General features: G+C 50.7%; 1 protein-coding gene across 2 annotated transcripts in view; it reads left to right on the top strand.

Moving 5' to 3' along the window:
* The window catches only part of PPP2R3B (protein phosphatase 2 regulatory subunit B''beta), a 63,258-nt gene that overhangs the window by 13,689 nt on the left and 23,255 nt on the right, over positions 1-26,314 (top strand). The window contains exons 1-2 of one of the 2 annotated variants that reach the window (XM_057539154.1): positions 2,105-2,368; positions 9,741-9,926. In XM_057539154.1, coding sequence (XP_057395137.1) covers positions 2,126-2,368; positions 9,741-9,926 — 429 coding nt within the window. In that variant the 5' untranslated portion in view covers positions 2,105-2,125. Of the gene's footprint in view, positions 1-2,104; positions 2,369-9,740; positions 9,927-26,314 lie in introns of those variants that run through there. The other variant, XM_057539153.1, reaches the window with a different exon arrangement.

The following is a 26,314-nucleotide window of genomic DNA, read 5'->3' as shown; positions in this document are numbered from 1 at the left end:
TTCTCGGCAGGACCTTCCCCAGTCTGTGCCGGCACGGGACCTGCGGCCACCCCGTGGGCTGTTTGGCCAGGGCCAGGCACAGGGACAAGCCCAGGTCTCGGGCAGCGCACGTGCTCCGCCTTCCCCTGGAGGAGCTGCATGGCAGGGGCCAGCAGTGGAGGGCCTGGACAGCTTTTCAAGCTGCAGGAGGGGCTCCTCTTCCCTGGGGTTTGCAGGGGGAGGGGGAACAAGAGTGAACCTGCAGGTGTGGCCGTTCGTGGCAGAGGCGTAGCGCAGAGTGACAGGGCTGTGCCTGGGTCCGGAGGTCTCCCTGAGCCACTGATGACCCGCTGCCGACACCCTGAAGTCAGAAGTTTGTCCTGAACCTGGCCCCTGCCCGGGGCGTGGTATTGGGGGCCTTCCTGCGTGTTGTGTCCGGGTCTGGACAGGGCAGGACTTAGGCCCTGTGGCCTCACACCGCCTGGGGCGGTTCTGTGCCCACGTTGGGGTGCCTACACTGCCCCTGTCTGTGTGTCTGGAGAACCAGAGGGGTCGCCAGCCAACCTCTGAATCTTTGAGGATGTTCCAGGAATGGGGAGAAGGACGGAATGGGGTAAAGAGATGGGAAAGAGGCAGAGGAGAAGGACAGGAGAGAGGGCAGCCCCCCGAACAGGAGTTTGAAGAGGAATTTGGGGCGGGGTGATGGTGCAGATGAAAGAGGAAGTGGGTCTGAGAGGCTGCAGCCCTGTGATCCCAGCTAGGGGACACGCCGGGAAGGGCAGACCCCTGCGATCCCAGCTAGGGGACACGCCGGGAAGGGTAGACCCCTGCGATCCCAGCTAGGCTTAGGACAGAATACGGACACAGTAAGAGGTCAGTGTTGGGGAGGGACATGAACAGGCCGGGCCCAGGGCACTCCAGGGCAGCGACCCCGCGCTGCGTGATGCAGTAATGGTGGACACACGTCACTGTGCGTTTGTCCAGACCCACAGAATGTGCACCACCGCGATGCGCCCGGGGGGCACCGTGGACTTCTGTTCACAGCAGCGCATCAGTATGGGCTCATCCTGGGTGCTCGCTGCTGTAACAGACGCAGCACCCAGAGCGGGGTGTTTGTGACGGGGAACCTGGTTTCCGCAGGGGCAGCACACGGGAGCTCTGTGCTTTCTGCCCAGCGTCTCTGTAAAACAAAAACTACCCTCCCCCCCAAAAAAAGTCCATTAGAGAGACAAGGAGGAGGGTGGATGGGTGAAGTGCCTTTCGACCCCCGAGGTCATTTCCCCAACGTCTTTGTCTGGGGGCAGAGGGAAGGGGCAGGGAAGGTCAGCTCTGGCCGGAGCAGGCGTTCCTGGGGTCCTGGGATTTCAGGGGTGGGACGTGCAGGCCCGATCTAGACCGTATGTGGGGGGAAAGCCCCGCCCAGAAGGGGGGCCTGGCTCTGCTCCTGGTTCCTCCTCGTGTCAGGGGCTCAGTCGCGTGCTCTCATCGTTCACATGACACGATAGCATGCGTCGTCTGTGTCGTATTCCACACCACGCACACCATCTGTGACATCTGCGTTCCACTACACTCTACACAGCCGTGTACGACAGAGCGAGAGCTATAATACGCCGAATTCCACCCCCACCCCGAGTTTTAAACAAAGGCCGTCAGAGCGTCCTCTGCCGTTTAAGTGTATCTTCTCAACTCCTGGAGGGCTGGAGGGTGCCCCCTTCGTTTGGGGCCGTTTCCCCGACGTACCAGCTCTTGGGCCGCACGTGGGCTGTCGGGCGGGCGCGGCCGGGGCGCCAGCCGCGGGCTCGGTAACAGGTTGCGCTTAGTCCTGGACGGGCTGCCCTTGTCCGGAGAGAAGGCCCACCCTCCCAGGAGCCGGCAGGCGGCGTCTCCAGGTCCGCTGCCCTTGCCGGCCTGCCTACAGGCTGAGCCGAGGGAGGCTCTCGGCGGGAGAGCCGCCTCCGCGCGCAACAGGCCAGCTCGGGGCGGGCGTCCGGCGCTCCGTCCTGCACCGCGGAGCACAGCCCAGGCCGCGGGCGGGGCCGCGCGTCCGCCACGCCTCCCCTGCCCCGCCGCCGCTTGCGCCCGCCCGGCCCCGCCTGAGGAATGCGCGCGCCCGAGGCCCGGCCCCCAGAGCGCCGGCCGGCGATGCATGGAGCGCGCTGAGCCCGGCCGCCCGGACCGCCCCGACCCCGCCGGCCCCGGCCAGCCGCAGCTCCAGCCCCGCGAGCGCGCCCGGCCCGGGCCCCGGCGGCCCATGCGAGCCGACATGCGGCTCCGGGACCTGTCCCTGCGCCAGGACCCCGACCTGCGGCAGGAGCTGGCCTCGCTGGCCCGCGGCTGCGACTTCGTGCTGCCCTCCCGCTTCAAGAAGAGGCTCAAGGCCTTCCAGCAGGTGCGGCGGGGCGGCGGGCGGGCGGGTCCGCTGCGTCCGCGGGCCCCTCGCCGCTCTGGCGAGGTTGGGGTGGGGGGCTGCCTGGGCTCGGGGGGCTCCACCTGCGCCCGTGCGCGGCTCCCCTGGAACAGCGCCCGTGCGCGCAGAGGGCAGGTGTGCCCGTGCAGTTTGTCAGGGAAAGCGCTGTGAAGGGAGGCGCGGGCATCTCCTTTCCTGGAGTCCTAGCAGCGGATACCCCGGGCGCGGGGCAACGTCGTGGTGCGTCTTGCGCGAGGCGGGGAGGTGTCGACCTCGGGCAGTAGGAGCCTTCGGGACTTGACCCTCCGCAGGTGCGCAGCGAGCCTCCCCGTGTCGTTGGAGCGTGTGGCGCCCTGGGTAATAACAGCGCAGCGCTGCTGGAAAGGAGAGCGCGGTTTGCCGCGAGCGCCTGTGTTGCTTTAAGGGCTTTATCGCAGGCACGTACCAGCCGGAGCGCCCTTCTCCGCGGCTTCAGTGACGACTCGGCTTGTGAACATCACGGCGCTTCACAGAAGCAAACCCCGTGTCTGTGCCTCGTGTGTGCTTTGTAAATTCGTGTAAGGGGACCATGGAATTTAAAAGTCATGGCCACCTGGGATCTTTTGGCAACTGGAGGTTCTGCTGCCTTACGGGTATTTGGCACGTTAATCACTTGTATTTTCGCCCAGGCGAGGAGTTAAAGGTCATCTCGTGGCCTAAAAAAAATCACATCGAATCAAACCAGGCTGTTTGGGGTGGGAAAAAAGACCTGCTTTCTGCTGGTAGTGTAATTGGATTTTTTTCCTGGGATCATGTCTCAACTTTTACAGGGCTTCTGGTACTTTTCTGTCTTATCTCTATCCTTCAACTTGTGAAATTCTGTCTGCAAGTGGCTGATGCTTGTATGTTTGTCGCTTGTGGAGAATGAAAGTCTGTTTAGAATCTGAACGTGGAGACCTTAACGTGGAATCAGCTAAGGGTGATCTTCTACAGAGAGGAGGTCTGATGTTTGCTGGTTACTGTTTGTGTGCGTGGCCGCACACATGGTGCACGCAGGCTGCGCCGGGGTGTTTCCTGGATTGGGGAGCCCTCCCCCCTCCCCCCACGGCGGCTGTGACTTGATCTTGGTGGGGGGGGGGTGGTCCTGGCTCCACGCAGAACTGTTCATGGAAGCCTGGTTGTTCCAGGACGGCTGTTCGTCTTACAGAATCACTTTTTGGGATACGCGATTCGCGGTTGCCTTTAAAAGGAAGAAGTTTCACGTTACGGCACATACGTTCCAATGACGTTTTCCACGAACGTGGGCACGTGTTGCGTGGAGTGAGCACTTCTCAGGGGCGGGCATCGGGGGAGTGTCGGGGAGGAGAGTGTTCCTGGCTTCCTTCGCCCCTTGGTGTTTGAGTGCAGACTCTGCGCAGAGCTGTGGGTGGTCGGCAGACCTCAGGGCGTGGGGAGGTGGGGGGAGCGTGGGAGGAGATGGTGGGGGGCGTGGGGAGATGATGGCGGCGCGGAGGGCAGCGGGGGAAGGTGTGGGGATGGGGGCGTGGCCAGAGAGGATGGCCTGAGGGAGGTGGGGTTGGCCTTGTGGGCAGACGGGGACTGTGGAGGGATAGGGGGGGTGCTTCGTCCGTGCCGGCCCTGCTGCCAGCTTGGGGCGTCCGCGCTGGACTCGGGGCCAACGGAAGGTGTGCAGCGAGGCTGTGTCGTGCGTGGGAGGCCGTCCTGCTCCTGCGGCCCGTGTCCACCCGCCTGCCCTGCCTGTGGCGCCCGCGCCTTGCGCGCTCTGAGCAGCCCTGAGGCCCCCAGGTCGTCCACCGCGACGTCCCTCAGACCTTGTCCCAAGCCCACGAGGGCCCGCTATGGCCGTGCTACCCGCCCTGTCCTAGCCGGGTCCCGACCCTCCGTCCCCTGGGGATTGACTCTCGGGCTCTGCACATGCTCTCCTCCGCTGTCACCGTGCCCTGGTCCCACTCACGCCCGTCCAGCTTCCCCGTGGGGTCCTTCAGGTGGATGCACGGGCCCCACGGGGCACCGAGAGCCCAGCGCAGCCGCCCCCCTGGGGACAGTGCTGGGCGTTGACCCGACCTCTCCTCCACACGGTGACAGCCTGGCCTGGGGACTCTGACTGTCTCGGACACCGCGCGGGGTCACGGCGCTGTGCGGGGTGGGCCCTGAGTACCCCCTTGATCCGTGCTCCCAGGAACCAGGGGTCGGACGTGGCCCCCTGGGTCCCTGAGCCCATGGATGTGACCCCTCACGCCGCCCCCCGTCCCGTCCCGTCCACGCCCCCAGCCCTGCCTTCCGGCCCCGTGGGGCCCCAGCGTCCTCTGGCCGGGGGTGCAGACCCAGCCGACGTCTCAGGCCCCTGCCTGTGGACGTGGAGCCCCGGCCTGTCCCCTCATGGCAGCCGCCCTGCTCGGCCCAGCTCCTCGCGGCTCTGAGAGTTTGCTCTCCAGACACCCTTTCTCCCCTGGAAAGCTCCGTGGCTCATGTGGCCCCTCGAGGCTGGTCCCTCTCCTGTGGTGGCTAGAGGACTTTTGAACAAACCCACGCGCAGGGCCAGCCGTTCTCATCTTTGTTTTGGCGCCTCTGCTTTAAACTTTCACAGTTGGACTCTTGTTGTCCGTCCGGCGGGCTGTTGGCAGGTCTAGCTGGGGAGCCTGCCGCCACCCGGTGGAGAGGGGCCCTGGGGTCGCAGCGGAAGCAGCTCCGGCCTGCAGGGCCTCCCAGCCTGGCGGTGGCGTCTGGTGGGCGCCGTGCCCGCCCGTGTCCCCGCGCCGCCCGCCGGGCTTGGCCGCTGCCCCCGGGTCTCGGCTCGGCTGGGGCCGGCCCGCGGGCTGCTGCCCCCGGGCTGTGCCGCGCTTGCCCTGCGTCCTGCCCTGGCCGAGTCGGACCCACGGACGTTTCCGCCGCCCCAGCTAGTGCGTCTGCCCGAGGGGCGCTGCGTGCGAGCTGCGTTTCGAGAAGGCTGGCCTGGGTGCTTGATTGCGCGGGCCCACCTCCCGGGGCCCCTGCCGCTGCGCGGGGACAGCCGTGCTTCCCATGAGGCCGAGCCTTCAGCCCGCCTGTGTTCCGGGGGCCCCGGGCGTCTCCGTGATGTCTGCAATCGTGATGAGTCAGGCCGCGCTGGTGTCCGTGCCGGCGACAGAAATAGCTCTTTGCGAGCAGGTGTCATCTTGACCGGTGCCCGGGTGACAGCCGGGAGGCGGGCGGCAGGCGTGTCGCTGGGAGGGAAGCGGCCCTGCTGGGAGCCGAGTGCCCCACCTGCTGTGCTGGCTTCTGAGAGGCTACAGCCCTGCTCGAGGATCTTCCCTGTCTGTCTGTCACACACACACACACACAGACACACACAGACACACACAGACGTGTTTGTGCCGCGTCCGCTTTCATTGTGGACGTCCAGCCTGGCCGCAGGTAGCTCAGGGAACAGCCCCCGTGGTCCCCTCAGGCTCTGCTGAGGCCTGTTTGGGGCCGGGAGGTGGCCGGCTCCCAGCAGCGCCCCGTGTGCTGGAAAAGAACGCGTGTCCTGCAGCTGCGCCGGCCGCGCTCTATTTATGGCCCAGAGATTACACTGTGACTCTCCCCTGTCCGTGCCCAGCTGTTTGTTTTTCCGTCATCCGGTGGTCCGTCAGGGGTGGCGGGGGAGCGGGCCTGGCCCGCCTCTGTGCCGCGTGCCCGCGTTTCCCCAGCACCTTGGCCTGGTCGGCGCCGAGGCTGTGCTGGGGTACCGGTCAGCTCCGGGTCGGCAGAGCTTCCCGGGATGGGCGCCCAGTGCGGTGTCCTGACCATCTCTCTCTGTCGCATCCAGACCTTCAGCCCTATCTGGGCGTGAATACGGCGATGCCAGCCTTCTCTTCGTCACTGTTGGCTGCCGTATCTTTTTCCACTTGTTAAAAGTTTTCAACCTCTGTGTCCTTATATCTTACACGTGTTTCCTGTAAGTAAGTCTTACTTTCTTTTTTCCGTCTGATTTTTGTTTTTTAACTGGAACATGTAGTCCATTTACATTTATAAGGACTATTAATCCATTCTGTTTTATTTTCACGATCTTATTTATGTTTCTTTTTATGCTCTCCTTTCCCTCTTTTTTATCTTTTCCTCGTTGGAGTACTTAGTACTAGCTTACTGCTCATCTTACAATGTCAGTGCCTTCGTTCTTCTAGGTACAGAGTCAGTATCTTTACCCTCAAAACTCTCAACCCCTTCACTGCTGGCAGCCTCTCCTTCCGTGTTGTTGTCCCGAGAGAGTCTTTAAAGAGAGAGAAAACAACATGCTTGTTACCGATGTGCGTGGCGGGCGCGTGCGTGGATGTACGCGCACGTAGGCGCCACGTGCCCTGCCCTTCGTTCCATCCTGCAATTCAGACCTTCCGTTTGGGAGCACGTTGTCTCCTGCCCGAGCCCAGTTCGCCCAGTTCCCCGGGAGGGGCCTACGAGCTGACCGTGGGGCAGGCGCCATGGAGCTGGTGGCGCGGCGAGAGCTCACCGCGCTGAGGACGCGAGGCTCCCCTCCGCTGCGTCCCTGGCGGGTCCGTTTCCCTCGGCTTCCCGGTGGCTGGTGAGGGCGGCGGCCCCGTCCTGACGGCGGAGAAAGTAGCGCACGCTGTTGAGCGACACCTCGTCTCTGTGTCTGCAGCCGTGGCTGGGCAGGTGGGGATGCCGGCCCTGGGACCGGCCGGCCCAGCTGCTTCGGGGACGGGCGATGGCGGCACCCGGCGCTGAGTGCCGCCGTGCCGGGGAGGATGCCAGAGGCGTCGGGGCAAGCCGGCAGCCCTTTCCGCAGACGTGAGCCATGAGCTGCTACAGGTGACAGCCCAGGACACGGGGCCTGCGCTCCGTCCTGCCCTCCAAACAGAGGCGAGGAAAACTGGGGAAAACTAAACCCGCCCAGAGGAGTGAGACTGGGGGAAACATTCCCCAGGTGAACCCTGGGCGTCCCCAGGCGACGCGTGAACCCTCGAATCTCTCCGTCCTCAGGGCCGGCGCTGGGTCTTGCTTCCCCTGCGGCTGTTCTTTGCCGCCGTAGGTGGGCATCACAGCCCAGCAGCTCTGCCCCGAGACCAAATCCCAGAGACAGGACGTTCTTGGGCTGGGAGGAGGGGGTCAGCCTCTGTCCCTGGGCGCCGACAGGGCCGAGTCCGAATGAAACGTGGGCCGAGGCGTCCCGCGGCCCCTCCCGGGTCAGGGGCTCCTCCAGGGCCTGTCCTCCCGCTTCCTGCCGTCCCCCCGCCCCATCCCCGTGCTGTCCCTGCCCCAGCCCGTGGCTGTGCCGACGCTCAGGGCCGCCTGCCGCCCCTCTCCTTCCCCCGCGTGCGCCTCCCCAGCTCTCCTCTCGCCTCTCAGGACTGAGCCAGATCTGCATGCAGCCCCTCAGGATTGTGTTGGCCCCGTGGTGATCACAGAGCTCGTTGCCCAGTGTCCCCAGGCTGCCACACAGACCTGGTACAGCTGACTGATGACGGCCGCACCTCCTCTCGATGCGGTCACCGCGCCGTGCAAGGTCACTGAGCACTGAACAGCTGCCTCAGCTGGGACCTCAGGAAACACAGGAGAAGTGGGGCATCCCCGATGTGACAGAAGGGACGCGGGACATCCCCTATGTGGCTGATGGGACACGGGACGTCCTGAGATGTGACCGAGGGGACGTAGGATGTTCCTGATGTGACAGAGGGGTCGCGGGAGGTCCTGATGTGACCGAGGGGACGCGGGATGTCCCTGATGTGACCGAGGCGTCGCGGGAGGTCCCGAGGTGTGACCGAGGGGACGTGGGATGTCCCTGATGTGACTGAGGGGTCTCGGGAGGTCCTGATGTGACCGAGGGGTCGCAGGAGGTCCTGAGGTGTGACCGAGGGGGTTGCCTGCCGTCTGCTGCTGTGTTGCGGGTGGAGAAGCGGTCCGGGTTGCAGGCTGTAGGAGTGACGTCCACTTACAACGTTAGAATCGGCGCACAGCGTGACTCCTGAGGGCCGTGTGCTGTGTCTCGGCTGCGGGTTGGTGGCGGGGCCTCTGGCGCTTGTGGGCGTGGAGCTGTGCTGTGTGCGCCTGGTCGGGCAGCTGGGACGGGGGCACCCCGCCGTGAGCAGGCCGCCACCCGGCCCCGTCCTTGGCTGTGCGGGCCTGGCTGCCCGCCCCAGCCCCCTGATGTAACCACTCCTGCCCGTGAGCCCTCTCTCCTGCGTCTGCCTTCCGTCTGCTCTTCCACGTGTGTCCCTGGGTGCCCAGGGGCCGTGGGCTCCGTGTGTCCGTAGTGCCCTGTGTGCGCTGAGTTCCCCAGGCCTCGTGGGCGGGCGTACCCCTCGCCGTCCCCTCTCCGGAACACCTGGTCACGCCCCGTCCCCCCGCCGGTCCCGTGGCCTGAGGCCTGGGTGCGCCTCCCTCACTCCAGCACTTCCCACCCGGACCCTGGGCTCTTCCTGCTGCGTCACGGTGTGTCCTCATGTCCCCAACCACAGGGAACCTGGGGTGTGTCTAGGAGGTGGGCCGTGGGCTGGGCCGTGCTTGCCTGTCCCTGCCCATCAGGGGTGCCCGGATGCATGAGTCTCCACGGGCATTACGGGCTGTGACTCGGGGCAGCTGTTTCTGGCACCCAGGGGGCCTTCCCGGGTCAGCGCAGAGGGACACCGCGCGTCCTGCAGGGGGACAGTGCCCCGCAGTCCAGGGAGAGCGAGCGTCACCGAGTGCGGCCGCCCTCCCGGCCCCCCCAGGCCTGCCCGGTCCCAGCGCGTCCACTCCCGGCAGGTGCTTCCTGAGTGGTTCCGCTGGCCGCTCCCGTCTGCTCAGGGGCGTTGGCAAACGCAACCCTCTTCTGCATGCGTGGTGCACGCTTCTGACCCGTGACTGCACCCAGCTAGCTCGCAGGTCACCCCGCTGGTCACTGGGCAGACGTGCTGACACTGCCGTTTGGAAGGCGCGGCGTGGGCTCCAGGATGGCTTCCTGCCGCTCCCCGTGCCAGGATGCTGAGCCCTCGGGGCTGTGGTGCTTTCCGAGGGCCGCGCCCAGCCACGGCGCTGGCCTCGCATCCCGTCCGCAGGGAAGGACGGTGTGGGGACAGGCGGTTCCAGGCGCGAGATGCAAACGAGGGGACAGCCCGCCTGTGCCGACCTTGACCTCCCGGGAGGGCAGGAGGGCAGGTTCTCTCAGCAGCCGTCCTCGTCCTGAGGGGTCACACCCGAGGCAGGATCAGGGGAAGCAGGGCCGTGTGTGGCGCTCCGCCACGGGCCGCGTCGCCTCCCGCGTCTGCAGTCAGCCCGGCGATGGTCTGGGCTCTGTCCACAGTCGGGTTCGCTGGGCTCGGGGCGGCCGCTCTGGTCCAGTCCGCGCCGGCGGGAAGCGGGTGCCCGCCGTGCTGGGTCCTCACTGCTCTCTCTCTCTCAGGTTCAGACGAGGAGGGAGGAGCCCCTGCCGCCCGCTGCCAGCCTGAGCATTCCCACGTTCTACTTCCCCCGAGGCCGCCCGCAGGACGCGGTGAACGTGGACGCCGTCATCGCCAAGATCGAGAGGACCTTTGCCCAGTTCCCGCACGAGAGGGCCACCATGGGGGACATGGGCAGAGTGGCCAAGGTGGGTGTCTGCGCGCGGGGACGCGGCCCGCGGTCCCTGTGCGGTCGTGGCCGTGCGTGAGCTCACCGCACCTGCGTCCCGCTTACTTCGGTCCTTGTGATCTGAGGCGCAGAGGGACCCGTGTTAGGCTTTGTCCTCGGGCGTGTCTGTGTGCCGTCCTCCCAGGCGTGGCGGCTTAGAGGGACCCTGCCCCGGGGCTCTGTGTCTGCTGTGCAGGGTGGTGGTGTTCTGGGCGGGCGCGTGTGGACCCACGGTCGGTCCGCGTGGACCAGCACCGTGTGCGGGGTTTCCAGCTGAGCCCAGGTGTTCCCACGCCGTGCGCACCCCTGAGCGGTTCGGTGTTTTCTTCCAGCAGCGTGTGTCGGGGTCCCGCGTGTGGACGCCCCGTCGGTTGCTTGCTGCACCGTCTGTTGCGGGAACACACCACGGTGTGCTCGTCCCTCCCCGATGGCTGGCTGCCCGTGGCGAGGGACCCGGGTTCCGCGCGGTCCCTCTGGTGTCTCAGCCTGGGGGCGGGCTTGCTGGACAGAGGACAGTCCTCACCCTCACCTCCGTGAGATGCCCCAGGTTGCCGAGCGGTGTTGTGCCCCGTGGCAGGTTCCTGCGCACCCAGCCCCCAGCTCTCTGTGTCGTTGGCAGCTGCGCGCGGGCACTTCCTGGGTGTTGGAGTTTGTACGTCCCGGTCCCCCGTGGGTCAGGCTGCTTTACAAAGTGCTTCTGAATTCAGCGTTAGGTTTCCTCAGTGGGTTGCTTGTGCCTCTCCTTTGCCCCTGGTGCTGCTGGGGTGAGTTCTCTTTTTTCATTCTCCCTCCCCGCCTGTAAAATTTCTCTCTGCATCCTGGCGGCTGATCCTCTGTCCGTTATGTGCATTCTGAAAAGTTCTCCTGTTCTGTGTGCTGAATAACTTCATGTGCTCCCTTTTGCTTTCAGTTTTCAGCGGTTGCCTTCTTTTCTTTTTCTAACAGCTTTCTTGAGATGTAATTCACATGCCACACAATTCACCCATTTAAACTATACAGTAAACTCAGTAGTTTTTAGTGTATTCACAGAGTTGTGCAACCATCACTGCAGTTAATTCTTATCACCGCAGAAAGAAACCTTATACCCTTTGGCTGTCATTCCCCAATCCCCTTCTCCCCCATCCCTAGGAAACCACTAATCTGCTTTCTGTCTCTCTGGATTTGCCTGTTCTGGACGTTTCCTGTAAGTGGAATCACACACTGTGTGTCCTTCTGTGTCTGGCTTCTCTCACTGAGCATCATGTTTTCAAGGTTCGTTCACGTTGTAGCCCGTGCTTCACTCCTTTTTGATAAATTTTATTTATTTATTTTTGGCTGTGTTAGGTATTCGTTGCTGCATGTGGGCTTTCTCTAGTTGCGGCAAGCAGGGGCTGCTCTTCATTGCGGCTTCTGTTGTTGCGGAGCACGGGCTCTAGGAGCACAGGCTCAGTAGTTGTGGCGCACGGGCTCTAGGCGCGCAGGCTCAGTAGTTGTGACTCGCGGGCTCTAGAGCGCAGGCTCAGTAGTTGTGGCGCACGGGCTTAGTTGCTCTGCGGCATGTGGGATCTTCCCAGACCAGTGCTCGAACCCGTGTCCCCTGCATTGGCAGGCGGACTCTTAACGACTGCGCCACCAGGGAAGTCCCTTCACTCCTTTTAATATTCCTTTACATATTTATCCATTCATCCTTTCGTGGACACTTGGGTTGTTCCACCTTTTGGCTCTTGTGAGTGGTGCTGCTGTGAACATTCACGTGCTACAAGTTTTTGTGTAGACGGACATGTTTGCATTTCTCTTGGGTAGATACTTAGGAGTGGAATTGCTGGGTTAGGCAGTAACACTATTTAACTTTCTGAGGAACTAGGAGACTGTTTTCCAAAGCAGCTGCCCCGCTTTACATTCCCACCAGCACTGTGTGAGGGTTCCCATTTATTCACATCCTCGCCAACACTTGTTACCTGTCTTTTTGAGTAAAGACCATCGTATCCCAGTGTGTGTGAAGTGGTACCTCCTTGTGGTTTGGATTTGCATTTCCTTCATGGTTAATGTTGAGCCTCTGTTCATGTGCTTATTGGCCATTTCTATGTCTTCTTTGGAAAAACGTCTCTTCAGATCCTTTGACTATTTTTTCAGTTGGGGTATTTGTCATTTTATTGTTGAATTGTAAGAGTTCTTTATACAGTCTAGATAGAATCCCTTATCGGATATATATAGTGTGCAAATATTTTCTCCCATTCTCTGGGTGAGTTTTTTCACTTTTTTAATATTAAAGTTGTTTTACATCGTGTTAATTTCTGCTGTACAGCAAAGTGATTCAGTTATACAGGTACACACATTCTTTTGTATATTCTTTTTCATTATGCTTTATTACAGGATATTGAATATAGTTCCGTGTGCTATACAGTAAGACCTTGTTGTTTATCCATTCTATATGTATTGGGTTGGCCAAAAAGTGCCTTCGGTTTTGGTTTTTGTACTTATTTATTTATTTATTTCTAGTTTTATTGAGATTATTGACATAAAACATTGTGTAAGCTTTATTGAGATTATTGACGTACAACATTGTGTAAGTTTAAGGTGTACAACATAGCGATTCGATAGATGTATTTATTGCAAAATGATTACCACAATAATGTTTGTTAGCACATCCATAACCTTACATACTTACAACTTATTTTTTGTTTAATTGGGGTATAGTTGTTTTACAGTGTTCTGTTAGTGTCTACCGTACAGTGAAATGGAGTTCCCTGTGCCGTACAGCAGGTTCTTACTAGTCATCTGTCTTATACAGATTAGTGTATATATGTTAATCCCAATCTCCCAGTTCATCCCACGCCCGCCTCCCCACCGTGGTGTCCATATGTTTCTTCTCTACATCTGTGTCTCTTATTTCTGCCTTACAAACCGGTTTATCTGTACCATTTTTCTAGATTCCACAAATATGCCTTAATATAAGGTATTTGTTTTTCTTTTTCTGACTTCCGTCTGTATGACAGTCTCTAGGTCCATCCCTGTCTCTACAAATGACCCAGTTTCGTTGTTCAATAATGCGTTTTTACCTTTCTTGAAATAATAATGCATAATATACCGAAAATGTTGCTTTTTTTCTCCCATCTTCAATATTAAAATGGCTACACAAAAATTTAACCAATTCTGATAAGTCTTTTTTTAAATGCATGCTGGTATGACAGCTGTCACATACAGTCTAACAAAATTGTTTTGAATGAAGTTAAAGACAACTAAGTGCTACTAGAGCCATCTTACCAAAAAAACCCAAACAAACCTTTTGGCCAACCTGATACTAGTTCGCATCTGCTAATCCCAAGCTCTCGATCCATCCCTCCCCCACCCCTCCTCCCCCTTGGCAACCAAAGTCTGTTCTCTGTGTCTGTGAGTCTGTTTCTGTTTTGTAAATAAGTTCATTTGTATCATTTTTGAGATTCCACATATATTTACGTTGTCATATGATATTTTTCTCTGACTTACTTCACTTAGTATGATTAGGTCCATGCATGTTGCTGCAAATGGCATTATTTCACTCTTTTTTTATGGCTGAGTAATGTTCCATTGTATATATGTACCGCATCTTCTTTATCCATTCCTCTGTCTCTGGACACTTAGGTTGCTTCCATGTTTTGGCTACTGTGAATAGTGCTGCTGTGAACATAAGGGTGCATATATCTTTTTGAATTGTAGTTTTGTCCAGATCTAAGCCCAGGAGTGGGGTTGCTGGAACATACGGTAGCTCTATTTTTAGTTTTCTGAAGAACCTCCGTACTGTTTTCCATAGTGGCTGCACCAGCTTACGTTCCCACCAACAGTGCAGGAGGGCTCCCTTTTCTCCACACCTTCTCCAGCATTTGTTATTTGCAGGCTTTTTAATGATGGCTCTTCTGACCAGTGTGAGGTGGTATCTCACTGTAGTTTTGATTTGCACTTCTCTGATAATTAACGATGTTCAGCATCTTTTCATGTGCCTGTTGGCCATCTTTCTTCTTTGGAGAAATGTCTATTTACGTTCTCCGCCCATTTTTTGATTGGGTTTTTTTGTTGTTGTTGAGTTGCATGAGCTGACTGTATATTTCGCAAATCAATCCCCTGTTGGTTGCATCCTCTGCAAACATTTTCTCCCCTTCCGTAGGTTGTCTTCGTTTTGTTCATGGTTTCCTTTCTGTGCAAGAAAAAGCTTGTAAGTTTGTTTAGGTCCCATTTGTTTATTTTTGTTTTTATTTCTGTTGCCTCGGGAGACTGACCTAAGAAAACATTGGTACGATTTATGTCAGAGAATGTTTTGCCTATGTCTCTCCTGGGAGTTTTATGGTGTCTTTAAGTCTTTAAGCCATTTTGAGTTTATTTTTGTGTGTGGTGTGAGGGTGTGTTCTAACTTCATTGATTTACATGCATCTGTCCAACTTTCCCACCACCACTTGCTGAAGAAAGTGTTTTATTTCCATTGTATAATTTCTGGGCTCTCTATTCTGTTCCATTGATCTATGTGTCTCTTTTGGTGCCAGTACCACAGTATTTTGATTACTGTAGCTTTGCAGTATTTTGTCAAGTCTGGGAGGGTTCTGACTCCTGCTTTGTTTTTTTCCCTCAGGATTGCTTTGGCAATTCTGGGTCTTTTATGGTTCCATATCAATTTTAGGATTATTTGTTCTAGTGCTGTGAAAAATGTCATGGGTAATCTGTTAGGAGCTGCATTAAATCTGTAGATTGCTTTGGGCAGTATGGCCATTTTAACAATATTCATTTTTCCAGTCCAGGAGCATGGGATATCTTTCCATTTCTTTGAATCATCTTTAACTTCCTCTGTTAATGTTTTGTAGTTCTCAGCATGTAAGTCTTTCACCTCCTTGGTCAGGTTTATTCCTTAGTTTTTTGGGTTTTTTTTTTTTTTTTTTTTTACATTCACTTTCTGCTCTTTCATTTTTAGTGTAAAGAAATGCATCCAATTTCTGTACGTTAAAGTGTAAAGAAATGCAACTGATTTCTGTATGTTAATCTTGTATCCCGGTACCTTGCTGAATTCGTTTATCAGTTCTAGTAGTTTCTGTGTGGAGTCTTTAGGGTTTTCTATATATAGTATCATGTCATCTGCACATAGTGACAAGTTTACCTCTTCCCTTCCAATTTGGATACCTGTTCCTCTCTCTTGTCTGATTGCTGTGGCGAAGACTTCCAATACTGTGTTGAATAGAAGTGGTGAGAGGGGCATCCTTGTCTTGTTCCAGATTTTAGCAGGAAGGCTTTTAACTTTCCCCCTTTGAGTGTATGTTGGCTGTGGGTTTGTCATAAATAACTTTTATTATGTTTAGATATGTTCCCTCTGTACTCTTTCTGGTAGGAGTTTTTATCATGAATGGATGTTGAATTTTCTCAAGTGCTTTTTCTGAATCTATTGAGATGATCATGTGGTTTTTGTCTTTTCTTTTGTTGATGTGGTGTTTCACATTGATTTGTATATGTTGAACCATCTTTGTGAACTTGGGATGAATTCCACTGGGTCATGGTGTATGATCTTTTTTATGTGTTGTTGGATTCGGTTTGCTAGTATTTTGTTGAGAATTTTTGCATCTGTGTTCATCAAAGCTATTAGCCTGTAATTTCCTTTTTTGGTAGTGTCTGGTTTTGGTATTGGGTCGATGGTGGCTTCATAGAATGTCTTTGGGGGTGTTCCCTCCTCTTCAGTCTTCTGAAAGAGTTTGAGAAGGGGTGGTAAAAGTTCTTCTTTGTATGTTTGGTAGAATTTGCCTGTGAAGCCGTCTGGTCCTGGACTTTTGTTTGTATGGAGTTTTTTTTTTATTACAGATTCTATTTCACTTCCAGTTTTCAGGCTTTCAAATTATCTTATTTCTTGTTGATTCAATTTTGGTGGGTTTTATGTTTCTAGAAAGTTGTCCATGTCTTCTAGGTTGTCGAATTTGTTGGCATGTAGTTGTTCATAGTATTCTCTTATGGTTTTTTGTATTTCTGTGGTATTGGTTGATGTTTCTCCTTTTTCATTTCTTATTTTGTTTATTTGAGTCCTCTCTCTTTTTTTGGTGAGCCTGGCCAGAGGTTTGTCAATTTTTGTTGGGTTTGTTACCCTTTCAAAGAACAAGCTTGTGGTCTTATTGATTTTTTCCTAGTTTTTAATCTTTATTTTATTTATTTCTTCTTTATTATCTCCTTCCTCTTGCTGACTTTAGGTTTTGTTTGTTCTTCTTTTTTCTAAGTCTTTTATGTGGTAGGTTAGGTTGTTTATTTGAGATTTTTCTTGTTTCTTGAGGAAGGCCTGTTATCTCTATGAACTTCCCTCTAAGAACTGCTTTTGTTGCATCCATCCCATAGATTTGTATGGTTGTGTTTTCGTTTTCATTTGTCTCAAGGTAGTTTTTAATTTACTTTTTGATTTTCTTGCTGACCCATTGGTTTTTTTAGTAGCATATTGTTTAGTCTCCATGTAATCTTTTTTTCTCATTTCTTTTCCCGTGGTTGATTTCCTGTTTCATGCTGTTGTGGTCAGAGAAGATGCTTGAAATAATCTCTATACCATTAAATTTGTTGAGGTTTGTTTTGTGCCCTAGTACATGGTCAATTCTAGAGAATGTTCCATGTGCACTTGAAAAGAATGTGTATTCTGGTTTTCTTGGATGTAATGTCCTGAAAATATCAATTAAGTGTAACTGTTCTGTTGTATCATTTAGGAGCTCTATTGTCTTATTGATTTTCTGTCTGGAGATCTGTCCATTGATGTGAGTGGGGTGTTAAAGTCTCCTATAATTATCGTATTCCTATCAATTTCTCCCTTTTATGTCCGCTAGTATTTGTTTTATGTATTTGGGTGCATATATGTTGATGAGTGTAATATCCTCTTCTTGTGGTGATCTTTTTGTCATTATATGGTGTCCTTCTTTATCTTTCTTTATGGCCTTTTTTTTAAAGTCTATTTTGTCTGATATAAGTATTGTGACCCCTGCTTTTTTGTCATTTCTGTTTGCGTGAAATACCTTTTTCCCCTCCCTTTACTTTCAATCTGTGCATGTCCTTTGCCCTAAGGTAGGTCTCTTGTGGGCAGGATATTGTAAACTCTTGTTTTTTAATACAATCTGCCATTCTATGTCTTTTTTTTTTTTTTCTGTTTGCGCCAAGCGGCTTATGAGATCTTAGTTTCCTGAGCAAGGTTTGAATCTGGGCCATGGAAGTGAAAGTGCTGAGTCCTAACAACTGGACCGCTGGGGAACTCCTCTGTGTCTTTTTTTTTTTTTTAATTTTATTTATTTATTTATTTTATTTATTTTTGGCTGTGTTGGGTCTTCGTTTCTGTGCGAGGGCTTTCTCCAGTTGCGGCAAGCGGGGGCCACTCTTCATCGCGGTGCGCGGGCCTCTCACTGTCGGGGCCTCTCTTGTTGCGGAGCACAGGCTCCAGACGCGCAGGCTCAGTAGTTGTGGCTCATGGGCCCAGTCGCTCTGCGGCATGTGGGATCTTCCCAGACCAGGGCTCGAACCCGTGTCCCCTGCATTGGCAGGCAGATTCTCAACCACTGCGCCACCAGGGAAGCCCCTCTGTGTCTTTTGATTGGAGCATTTAGTCTGTTGACATTTAAGGTAATTATTGATAAGTAATGTATTCATTGCCATTTTAAACCTTGCTTTCCAGTTGATTATATGTTTCTTTTTTGTTTTTCTTTTTGTGGCTTGATCATTTCCTTTTATTTTATGCTTGTGTTCTCTTCTCTTTGGTTTTTGTGACTCTACTGTATGTTTTTGATTTGTGGTTATCCTGTTTTTTCAAGTATGTTAACCCCTTCCTACATCTGCTTACGTTAGACTGATAGTCATATAGGCTCAGACACGTTCTAAAAAAGAGAATCTATGTATTCTTACTCTCCTCCTCCACATTTTGTGATTTTGATGTCCTCTTTTACATCTTCATGTTTATCCTTTTGCTGTTCCTTGTGTTTATCATTGCTTTCACAAATAGGTTTTTTTTCTTTTTGATTTGTGTACTGGCTTATTTAAGTGATTTATTTCCCAATTGTGATTTCCTCTTTCCTATATCTTCTCGCTTCGTTTCTAGTTAGAGAAGACCTTTCAATATTTCTTTCTTTTTATTTTTAACTTTTTTATTTTATAGTGGAGTACAGCTGATTAACAGTGTTGTGATAGTTTCAGGTGCACAGCAAAGTGACTCAGCCATACTCAATACTTTTTTTAGGATAGGTTTAGAATTGCTGTATCCTTTTAGTTTTTGCTTGTCAGAGAAATTCTTTGTCTCTCCTTCTATTCTAAATGATAATCTTGCTGGGTAGAGTATTCTGGGTTGCAGATTTTTCCCTTTCAAGACTTGGAATATGTTTTGCTACTCCCTTCTGGCCTGCAGCATTTCTGTAGAGAAATCAGCTGATAGCCTTATAGGGGTTCCCTTGTAATTAACTCTTTGTTTTCCTCTTGCTGCCTTTAGAATCCTCTCTTTAACTTTTGTGATTTTTGTTATAGCGTGTCCTGGTGTAGGTCTATTTGGGTTCTTCTTGTTTGCGACCCTCTGTGCTTCCTGTATCTGGATATCTGTTTCCTTCTTTAGGTTTGGGAAGTCCGTTCCCTATGTCTGTCTTTCTATTCCTGCCTTGCAAAGAGGTTCATCCATACCACTTTCCTAGATTCCACCTACATACGTTAATATACGATATTCGTTTTTCTCTTGCTGACTGACTTCATTCTGTATGACATGCTCTAGGTCCATCCACATCTCCACAAATGACCCAGTTTCATTTCTTTCTATGGCTGAGTAATGTTTTGTTGTATATATGTACCACATCTTCTTTATCCATTCATCTGTTGACGGACATTTAGGTTGTTCCCAAGTCTTGGCTGTAAATAGTGCTGCAGTGAACGTTGGGGTACATGTGTCTTTGAATTATGGTTTTCTCAGGGTATATGCCCAGTAGTGGGATTGCTGGGTGATATGGTAGTTCTATTTTTAGTTTTTTAATGAATGTCCATACTGTTCTCCATAGTGGCTGTATCAACTTACATTCCCACCAACAGTGCAAGAGGGTTCCCTTGTCTCCACACCCTCTCCCACATTTATTGTTTGTAGATTTTCTGATGATGCCCCTTAATTTTTTGTTCTAGTTCTGTGAAAAATGCCATTGGTAATTTGATAGAGATTGCGTTGGATCTGTAGATTGCTTTGGGTAGTATAGTCATTTTCACAATATTGATTCTTCCAATCCAAGAATATGGACTATCTCTCCGTCTGTATCATCTTTGATTTCTTTCATCAGTGTTTTATAGTTTTCTGAGTACAGGTCTTTTGCCTCCTTAGGCGGCTTTATTCCTAGGTATTTTATTCTTTTTGTTGCAATGGTAAATGGGATCGGGTCCTTAATTTCTCTTTCTGATCTTTCATTATGAGTGTATATGAATGCAAGCGATTTCTGTGCTTTAATTTTGTATCCTGCAACTTTACCGAATTCATTGATTAGCTCTAGTAATTTTCTGGTGGCATCTTTAGGATTTTCTATGTATAGTATCATGTCACCTGCAAACAGTGATAGTTTTACTTCTTCTTTTCCAATTTGTATTCCTTTTATTTCTTTTTCTTCTCTGATTGCCATGGCTAGGACTTCCAAAACTATGTTGAATAATAGTGGCGAGAGTGGACATCCTTGTCTCATTCCTGATCTTAGAGGAAATACTTTCAGTTTTTCACCATTGAGAATGATGTTTGCTGTGGGTTTGTCATTATATGGCCTTTATTATGCTGAGGTAGTTTCCCTCTATGCCCACTTTTTGGAGAGTTTTTATCATAAGTGGGTGTTGAGTTTTGTCAGAAGCTTTTTCTGCATCTATTGAGATGATCATATGGTTTTTATTCTTCAATTTGTTAATATGTTGTATCAGATTGATTGATTTGTGTATATTGAAGAATCCTTTCATCCCTGGGATAAATCCCACTTGATCATGATGTATGATCCTTTTAGTGTTTTGTTGGATTCTGTTTGCTAGAATTCTGTTGAGGATTTTTGCATCTATGTTCATCAGTGACATTGGTCTGTAATTTTCTTTTTTTTTTTAAATTAATTAATTTGTTTTTGTTTTTGGCTGTGTTGGGTCTTCGTTGCTGCACACGGGCTTTCTCTAGTTGCGGTGAGCGGGCTTCTCATTGTTGCGGCTTCTCTTGTTGTGGAGCATGGGCTCTAGGCACTCAGGCTTCAGTAGTTGTGGCACGTGGGCTCAGTAGTTGTGGCTTGCGGGCTTTTGAGTGCAGGCTCAGTAGTGGTGGCGCACGGGCTTAGTTGCTCCACGGCATGTGGGATCTTCCTGGGCCAGGGCTCAAACCTTTGTCCCTTGTATTGGCAGGCAGATTCTTAACCACTGCGCCATCAGGGAAGCCCTGTAATTTTGTTCTTTTGTGATATCCTTGTCTGCTTTTGGCCTTGTAGAACGAGTTTGGGAGTGTTCCTCCCTCTGCAGTTTTTTTGGAAGAGTTTGAGAAGGATAGGTGTTAGATCTTCTCTAAATGTTTGATAGAATTTGCCTGTTAAGCTCTCTCTGGTCCTGGACTCTTATTTGCTGGAAGATTTTTAATTACAGTTTCAATTTCATTACTTATGATTCGTCTGTTTATATTTTCTAATTCTTCCTGGTTCAGTTGTGGAAAGTTGTACCTTTCTAAGAATTTGTTCATTTCTTCCAGGTTGTGCATTTTATTGGCATAGAGTTGCTTGTAGTAGTCTCTTATGATCCTTTGTATTTCTGTGGCGTCAGCTGTGGTTTCTCCTTTTGCATTTCTAATTTTATTGATTTGAATCCTCTCTCTTTTTTTCTTGATGAGTCTGGCTAAAGGTTTGTCAATTTTGTTTATCTTCTCAAGGAACCAACTTTTAGTTTTATTGATCTTTGCCATTGTTTTCTTCCTTTTTGTTTTCTTCATTTCTCTTCTGATATTTATGATTTCTTTCCTTCTGCTAACTTTAGTTTTCTTTTGTTCTTGTTTCTCTAGTTGCTAGGTGTAAGGTTAGATTGTTTATGTGAGATTTTTCTTGTTTCCTGAGGTGTGATTGAATTGCTGTAAACTTCCCTCTTTGAACTGCTTTTGCTGCATCCCATATAGGTTTTGGGTTGCTGTGTTTTCATTGTCATTTGTTTCTATGTATTTTTAAAATTTCCTCAGTGATCTCTTGGTTATTTGGTAGCATATTGTTTAGCCTCCATGTGTTTGTATTTTTTTACAGTTTTTTTCCTGTAATTGATTTCTAATCTCACAGCGTTGTGGTCGGAAAAGATGCTTGCCACGATTTTCAATTTTCTTAAATTTTCCAACGCTTGATTTGTGACCCAAGATGTGATCTATCCTGGAGAATGTTCCGTGTGCACTTGAGAAGAACGTGTGTTCTGCCGCTTTCGGGTGGAATGTCCTATATATATCAATTAAATCTGTCTGGTCTACTGTGTCATTTAAAGCTTGTGTTTTCCTGTTTATTTTCTGTCTGGATGATCTGTCCATTGGTATAAGTGGGGTGTTAAAGTCCCCCACTATTATTGTGTTACTGTCAATTTCCGCTTTTATGCCTCTTAGCAATTTGCCTTATGTATTGAGGTGCTTCTATGTTGGGTGCATATATATTTATAATTGTTATATCTTCTTGGATTGATCCCTTGATCATTATGTAGTGTCCTTCCTTACCTCTTATAATAGTCTTTATTTTAAAGTCTGTTTTACCTGATATGAGTATTGCTCCTCCAGCTTTCTTTTGATTTCCATTTGCATGGAATATTTTTTTCCATCCACCCCTCACCCTCACTTCCAGTCTGTATGTAGCCCTAGGTCTGAAGTGAGTCTCCTGTAGACAGCATATATACAGGTGTTGTTTTTGTATCCATTCAGCCAGTCTGTGTCTTTTGGTTGGAGCATTTAATCCGTTTGCATTCAAGATGATTATTGATATGTATGTTCTTATTACCATTTTCTCAGTTGTTTTGGGTTTGTTTTTGTGGGTCTTTTTCTTCTCTTGTGTTTCCCTGCTAGAGAATTTCCTTTAGCATTTGCTGTAAAGCTGGTTTGGTGGTGCTGAAATTCTCTTTGCTTTTGCTTGTTTGTAAAACTTTTGATTTCTCTGTCGAATCTGAATGAGATCCTTGCTGGGTAATCTTAGTTGTAGCTTTTTCCCTTTCATCGTTTTAAATATATCCTGCCACTCCTTTCTGACCTGCAGAGTTTGTGCTGAAAAATCAGCTGATAACCTTATGGGGATTCCCTTGTATGTTATCTGTTGCTTTTCTGTTGTTGCTTTTAATATTTTTTGTTTGAATTTAATTTTTATTAGTTTGATTAATAAGGGTCTTGGTGTGTTTCTTGTTGGGTTTACCTTGTATGGGACTCTGTGCACTTCCTGGGCTTGGGTGGCTATTTCCTTTCTCATGTGAGGGAAGTTTTAAATTGTAATCTCTTCACATATTTTCTCAGACCCTTCCTCTTCCTCTTCTTCTTCTGGGACCCCTATAATTTGTACATTGGTGTGTGTAATGCTGTCCCAGAAGTCTCTGAGACTGTCCTCATCTCTTTTCATTTTTTTCCCTTTATGCTGTTCCTCGGCAGTCGTTTCCACCATTCTATCTTCCAGCTCACTTATTCGTTCTTCTGCTTCAGTTATTCTGCTGTGGATTCCTTCTGGTGTATTTTTCATTCCAGTTATTGTGTTGTTCATCTCTGTTTGTTCTTTAGTTCTTCTAGGTCCTAGTTAAACACTTCTTGTATTTTCTCGATCCATGCCTCCATTCTGTTTCCAAGATTTTGGGTCATCATTACTGTCATTTCTCTAAATTCTTTTTCAGCCAAGTTGTCTATTTCCTCTTCATTTATTTGGTCTTGTAGGTTTTTATCTTGCTCTCTCATCTGTAACATATTTTTTTTGTCATCTCATTTTTTTGATGGGTGGGGCTGTGTTCCTGTTTCTTGCTGGTCATTTGGCCTCAGGCGTCTAGTACTGCAGTTTCCAGGCAGTTGTGTAGAGCCGGGTCTTGGTGGAAGATGAGGACATCCGGGAGACCTCACACTGCCTAATATTCCCCGGGGCCTGAGGTTCTCTGTTAGTCCAGTGGTTTGGACTTGGTGCTCCTGCCACAGGAGCTGAGGCCCGACCCCCAGCCTCGGAATCGAGATCCCACAAGCCACACGGCACAGCAAAAAAAAAAAAAAAAAAAAAAAGCAAAGCAGGGCAATAACAAAGAATAAAAACAAAAATAAAATTAGAAAAATAAAAATATTGTAAAATTAAAAATAAAACAACAACAACAAGGCAAAACAGAACCACAACAGCAAAAAAGAAGAAAAAAGGGGGCTGGAAGAGGCCTGAGGGGTGGGGCTTAGGCCTAGCGCAGAGGGAGGGGCCCTGGAGGGCTGAGGGTTAGGCCCAGGACCCCAGCAGGCTCGCCAGGGCCCGAGTGGTCGGGGGAGACGCTGGCCACGTTCCCCTCTGATCCCCTGATCGCCTCTCCCCATCCCCGCTGACCCTCCTCCGCTGTAGGAACCCCTCCCCTCACCGCCCCGAGGGTGCCGGTCCCATCCCACCTCCACGTTTCCTTCCCTCCTCCTTCCCCTCCACGTCCCGCCCGGTGTAAAGACCTTACATTTAGGTCTTTAATCCATTTTGAGCTTTTTTTTGTGTATGGTATTACACAGTGTTCTAATTTCTTTCTTTTACATGTAGCTGTCCAACTTTCCCAGCACCACTTATTGAAGAGACTGTCTTTTCTCCATTGTATATTCTTGCCTCCTTTGTCATAGATTAATTGACCATAGGTGCATGGGTTTAGCTCTGGGCTTTCTATCCTGTTCCATTGAATCGTGTGTCTGTTTTTATGCCAGGACCATACTGTTTTGATTACTGTAGCTTTGTGGTGTAGTCCAAAGCCAGGGAGCCTGATTCCTCCAGTTCTGTTTTTCTTTCTCAAGATTGCTTTGGTTATTTGGGGGTCTTTGTGTTTCCATATAAATTAAAAATATTTTTCTTCTAGTTCTATGAAAAATGCCATTGGTAAATTGATAGGGTTTGCACTGAATCTGTAGTTTGCCTTGGGTGGTATATTCATTTTGGCAGTATCCATTCTTTCAATCCAAGAACTCAAATCTGCACATTTGACGCTTTGTCTTCATAGGGTTATTTATCTCTCCTTTTGACTAGTCATGCTAGAGGTTAACTTATATTTTTTCAGATAAGAATCTATCAGCTTCATTGAGTACTTTAATTTTTTGTTCATCTCCTTCATGAACCTCTGCTTTCACTTTTGTTACTTTCTTACATTTTTTCTATTGTCACTTTTTTCCAGCTTCTTGAATTGAACAATTAATTATTTTTCAGTCAGCTTTATTGAGATAAAATTGACACAGAGTAAGACTCCCCAGTTCTAAGTATACAGTTTGACAGAATTTGATGAATGTTCACCCCTGTGGATCCACATCACCGGCAAGGTAGGGAACACTAATCCCCCAGGGACGTCCCTTGGACTCCTTGATCAGTGGGCTGGGCCAGAGGGAGTGGCTTGGGCATCTGCCCACCCCCTTGGTGGTGCTGTGTACAGGGATCATGGGTGCAGGACCCTGCTTTGGCTCCTGGCACCGCAGAAGTGACAGTTAGGTTCTGACTTCTTTGTGTCTTGTTCGTAATTTGCCCCAGCTGCACGTGTGTGCAGTTATTTTTAGTCCCTTATAGTTTCTTTGTATCTGTTGCTGGAGGAGACGTTTGTCCATGTGCAAGCCCTGCAGCAAAGGGTCCCAGGTCCCGGCCTACCTCACCCTCACTCCCTGGCCCTATGGTGCTATTGTTTTGCCTTTTCTAGAATTTCACATGAATGGGATCATGTGGTGGGTTGTCTTGGGTTTTTCTGGCCTCTTTCACCCGGCCTAATTGTCGACGTTCGTCCTTAGCATTTACTGCTAAGTAATATTCTGTGCACGCACGTCCCTTGGTGTATCTGTTTACTGGTGGATGAAAGGTTGTTCCCAGTTTTGTCTCATGAATAAAGCTGTTGTGTACGTCTGTACACAGGGTTTGTGCAACACCTTTGCAAGTTCTCTGAGGTGAGAAATGCTGCAGAGTTGAATTGCTTGGTCATCTGGTGGCTCTATGTTTAATTTTATAAGAAACTGTGAAACCGTCTTCCAGTGTGGCTGTCCGTTACGTGTGTCCAGCCAGCGGTGTGTGAGACGCCAGTTGCTCTGTAAGCTGCCAGCACTTGGTGTTGACGCTTTTTAACTTTAGCCGAGCTGGTGCCCGTGCAGAGGTCACTTACTGTGGCTTCGTGTCTCATTTCCCTAATGATTATGTTCAGTCCCTGGTTATGTGTTTGTTTCTCATCAGCAGCTTTTTTTTTTTTTTGGCAGCTCTCTTGAGGTATAACTGATGTGAGGTAAACAGTAGATGTTTACTATGTACCATTTGGTGAGCTTTGATGTGTGTCAATCCCCGTGAGACTATGCAGTCGAGATGAGAAGCATTTCCAGCCTCCCCTCAACTTGGCTCCTTTCCAGTCCATCCTGGCCCAGCCCCAGGCCCCCACTGGTCTACTTTCTGTCACTGTGGGTCAGTTAGAGTTTCCTAGAACTTCATCACACAGTAGGTACTTATTTTTTTAATTGTGGTAAAATTTACATAAAAATCTATCAGCACGTTAGCCATTCTAAAATCTAAAATTGAGAGGCCTTACTACACACACAGTGTTGCACGACCCTTACCACTGTCTAGTTCCGGAACATTCTCCTAACCCCAAAAGAAGCTCTGGGCCCCTTGGCAGTCGCTGCACTCCCCCTCCGCCAGCCCCTGACACCGCTCATCTGCTTCTTGTCTCTGGATTTGCCTGCTCTAAATGTTTCATGTGAATGGAACCAGGACTAATTGTCCTGTGTCTGACTTCTTTCCTTTACTTGGCATCACGTCCTCAAGGTCCATGCACGTGGTAGCCTGTGTCAGAGCTTCACTCCTTTCCATGGCTGGGTCATGTTCCATTGGGTGCTTGCACCCCATTCTGCTTATTCAGTCATCCATGGCTGGGCGTTTGGGTGGTTTCCACCTTTTGGCTGTCGTGAGCAGTGCTCCTGTGAACACTTGAGTACGAGTGTTTGTGTGAGGCCCCGTTTTCAGTTCTTTTGGCTGGGGGGGGGTGGGCGGTGGTGTGGGTGAGTGTACACATACCTAGGAGTGGAATTGCTGGGTCATGTGGTGAATCTGTGTTTGACGTACTGAGGGACCACCCCACTGATTTCCACGGCAGCTGCACCATCTTGCGTCCCCACCAGCACGTGTGGGTCCCGTCGCTCCACACCCTCAGCACGCTTGCTCTTCTCTCCCTTTAATTGTAGCCGTTTGTCTTGCTTCAGGCTGATGTACCAATCCTGCAGACTGG

This window comes from Balaenoptera acutorostrata, chromosome X, assembly GCF_949987535.1.
Source record: "Balaenoptera acutorostrata chromosome X, mBalAcu1.1, whole genome shotgun sequence".
Lineage (NCBI taxonomy): Eukaryota > Metazoa > Chordata > Mammalia > Artiodactyla > Balaenopteridae > Balaenoptera > Balaenoptera acutorostrata.
This window is presented reverse-complemented; position numbering and strand designations above follow the sequence as displayed.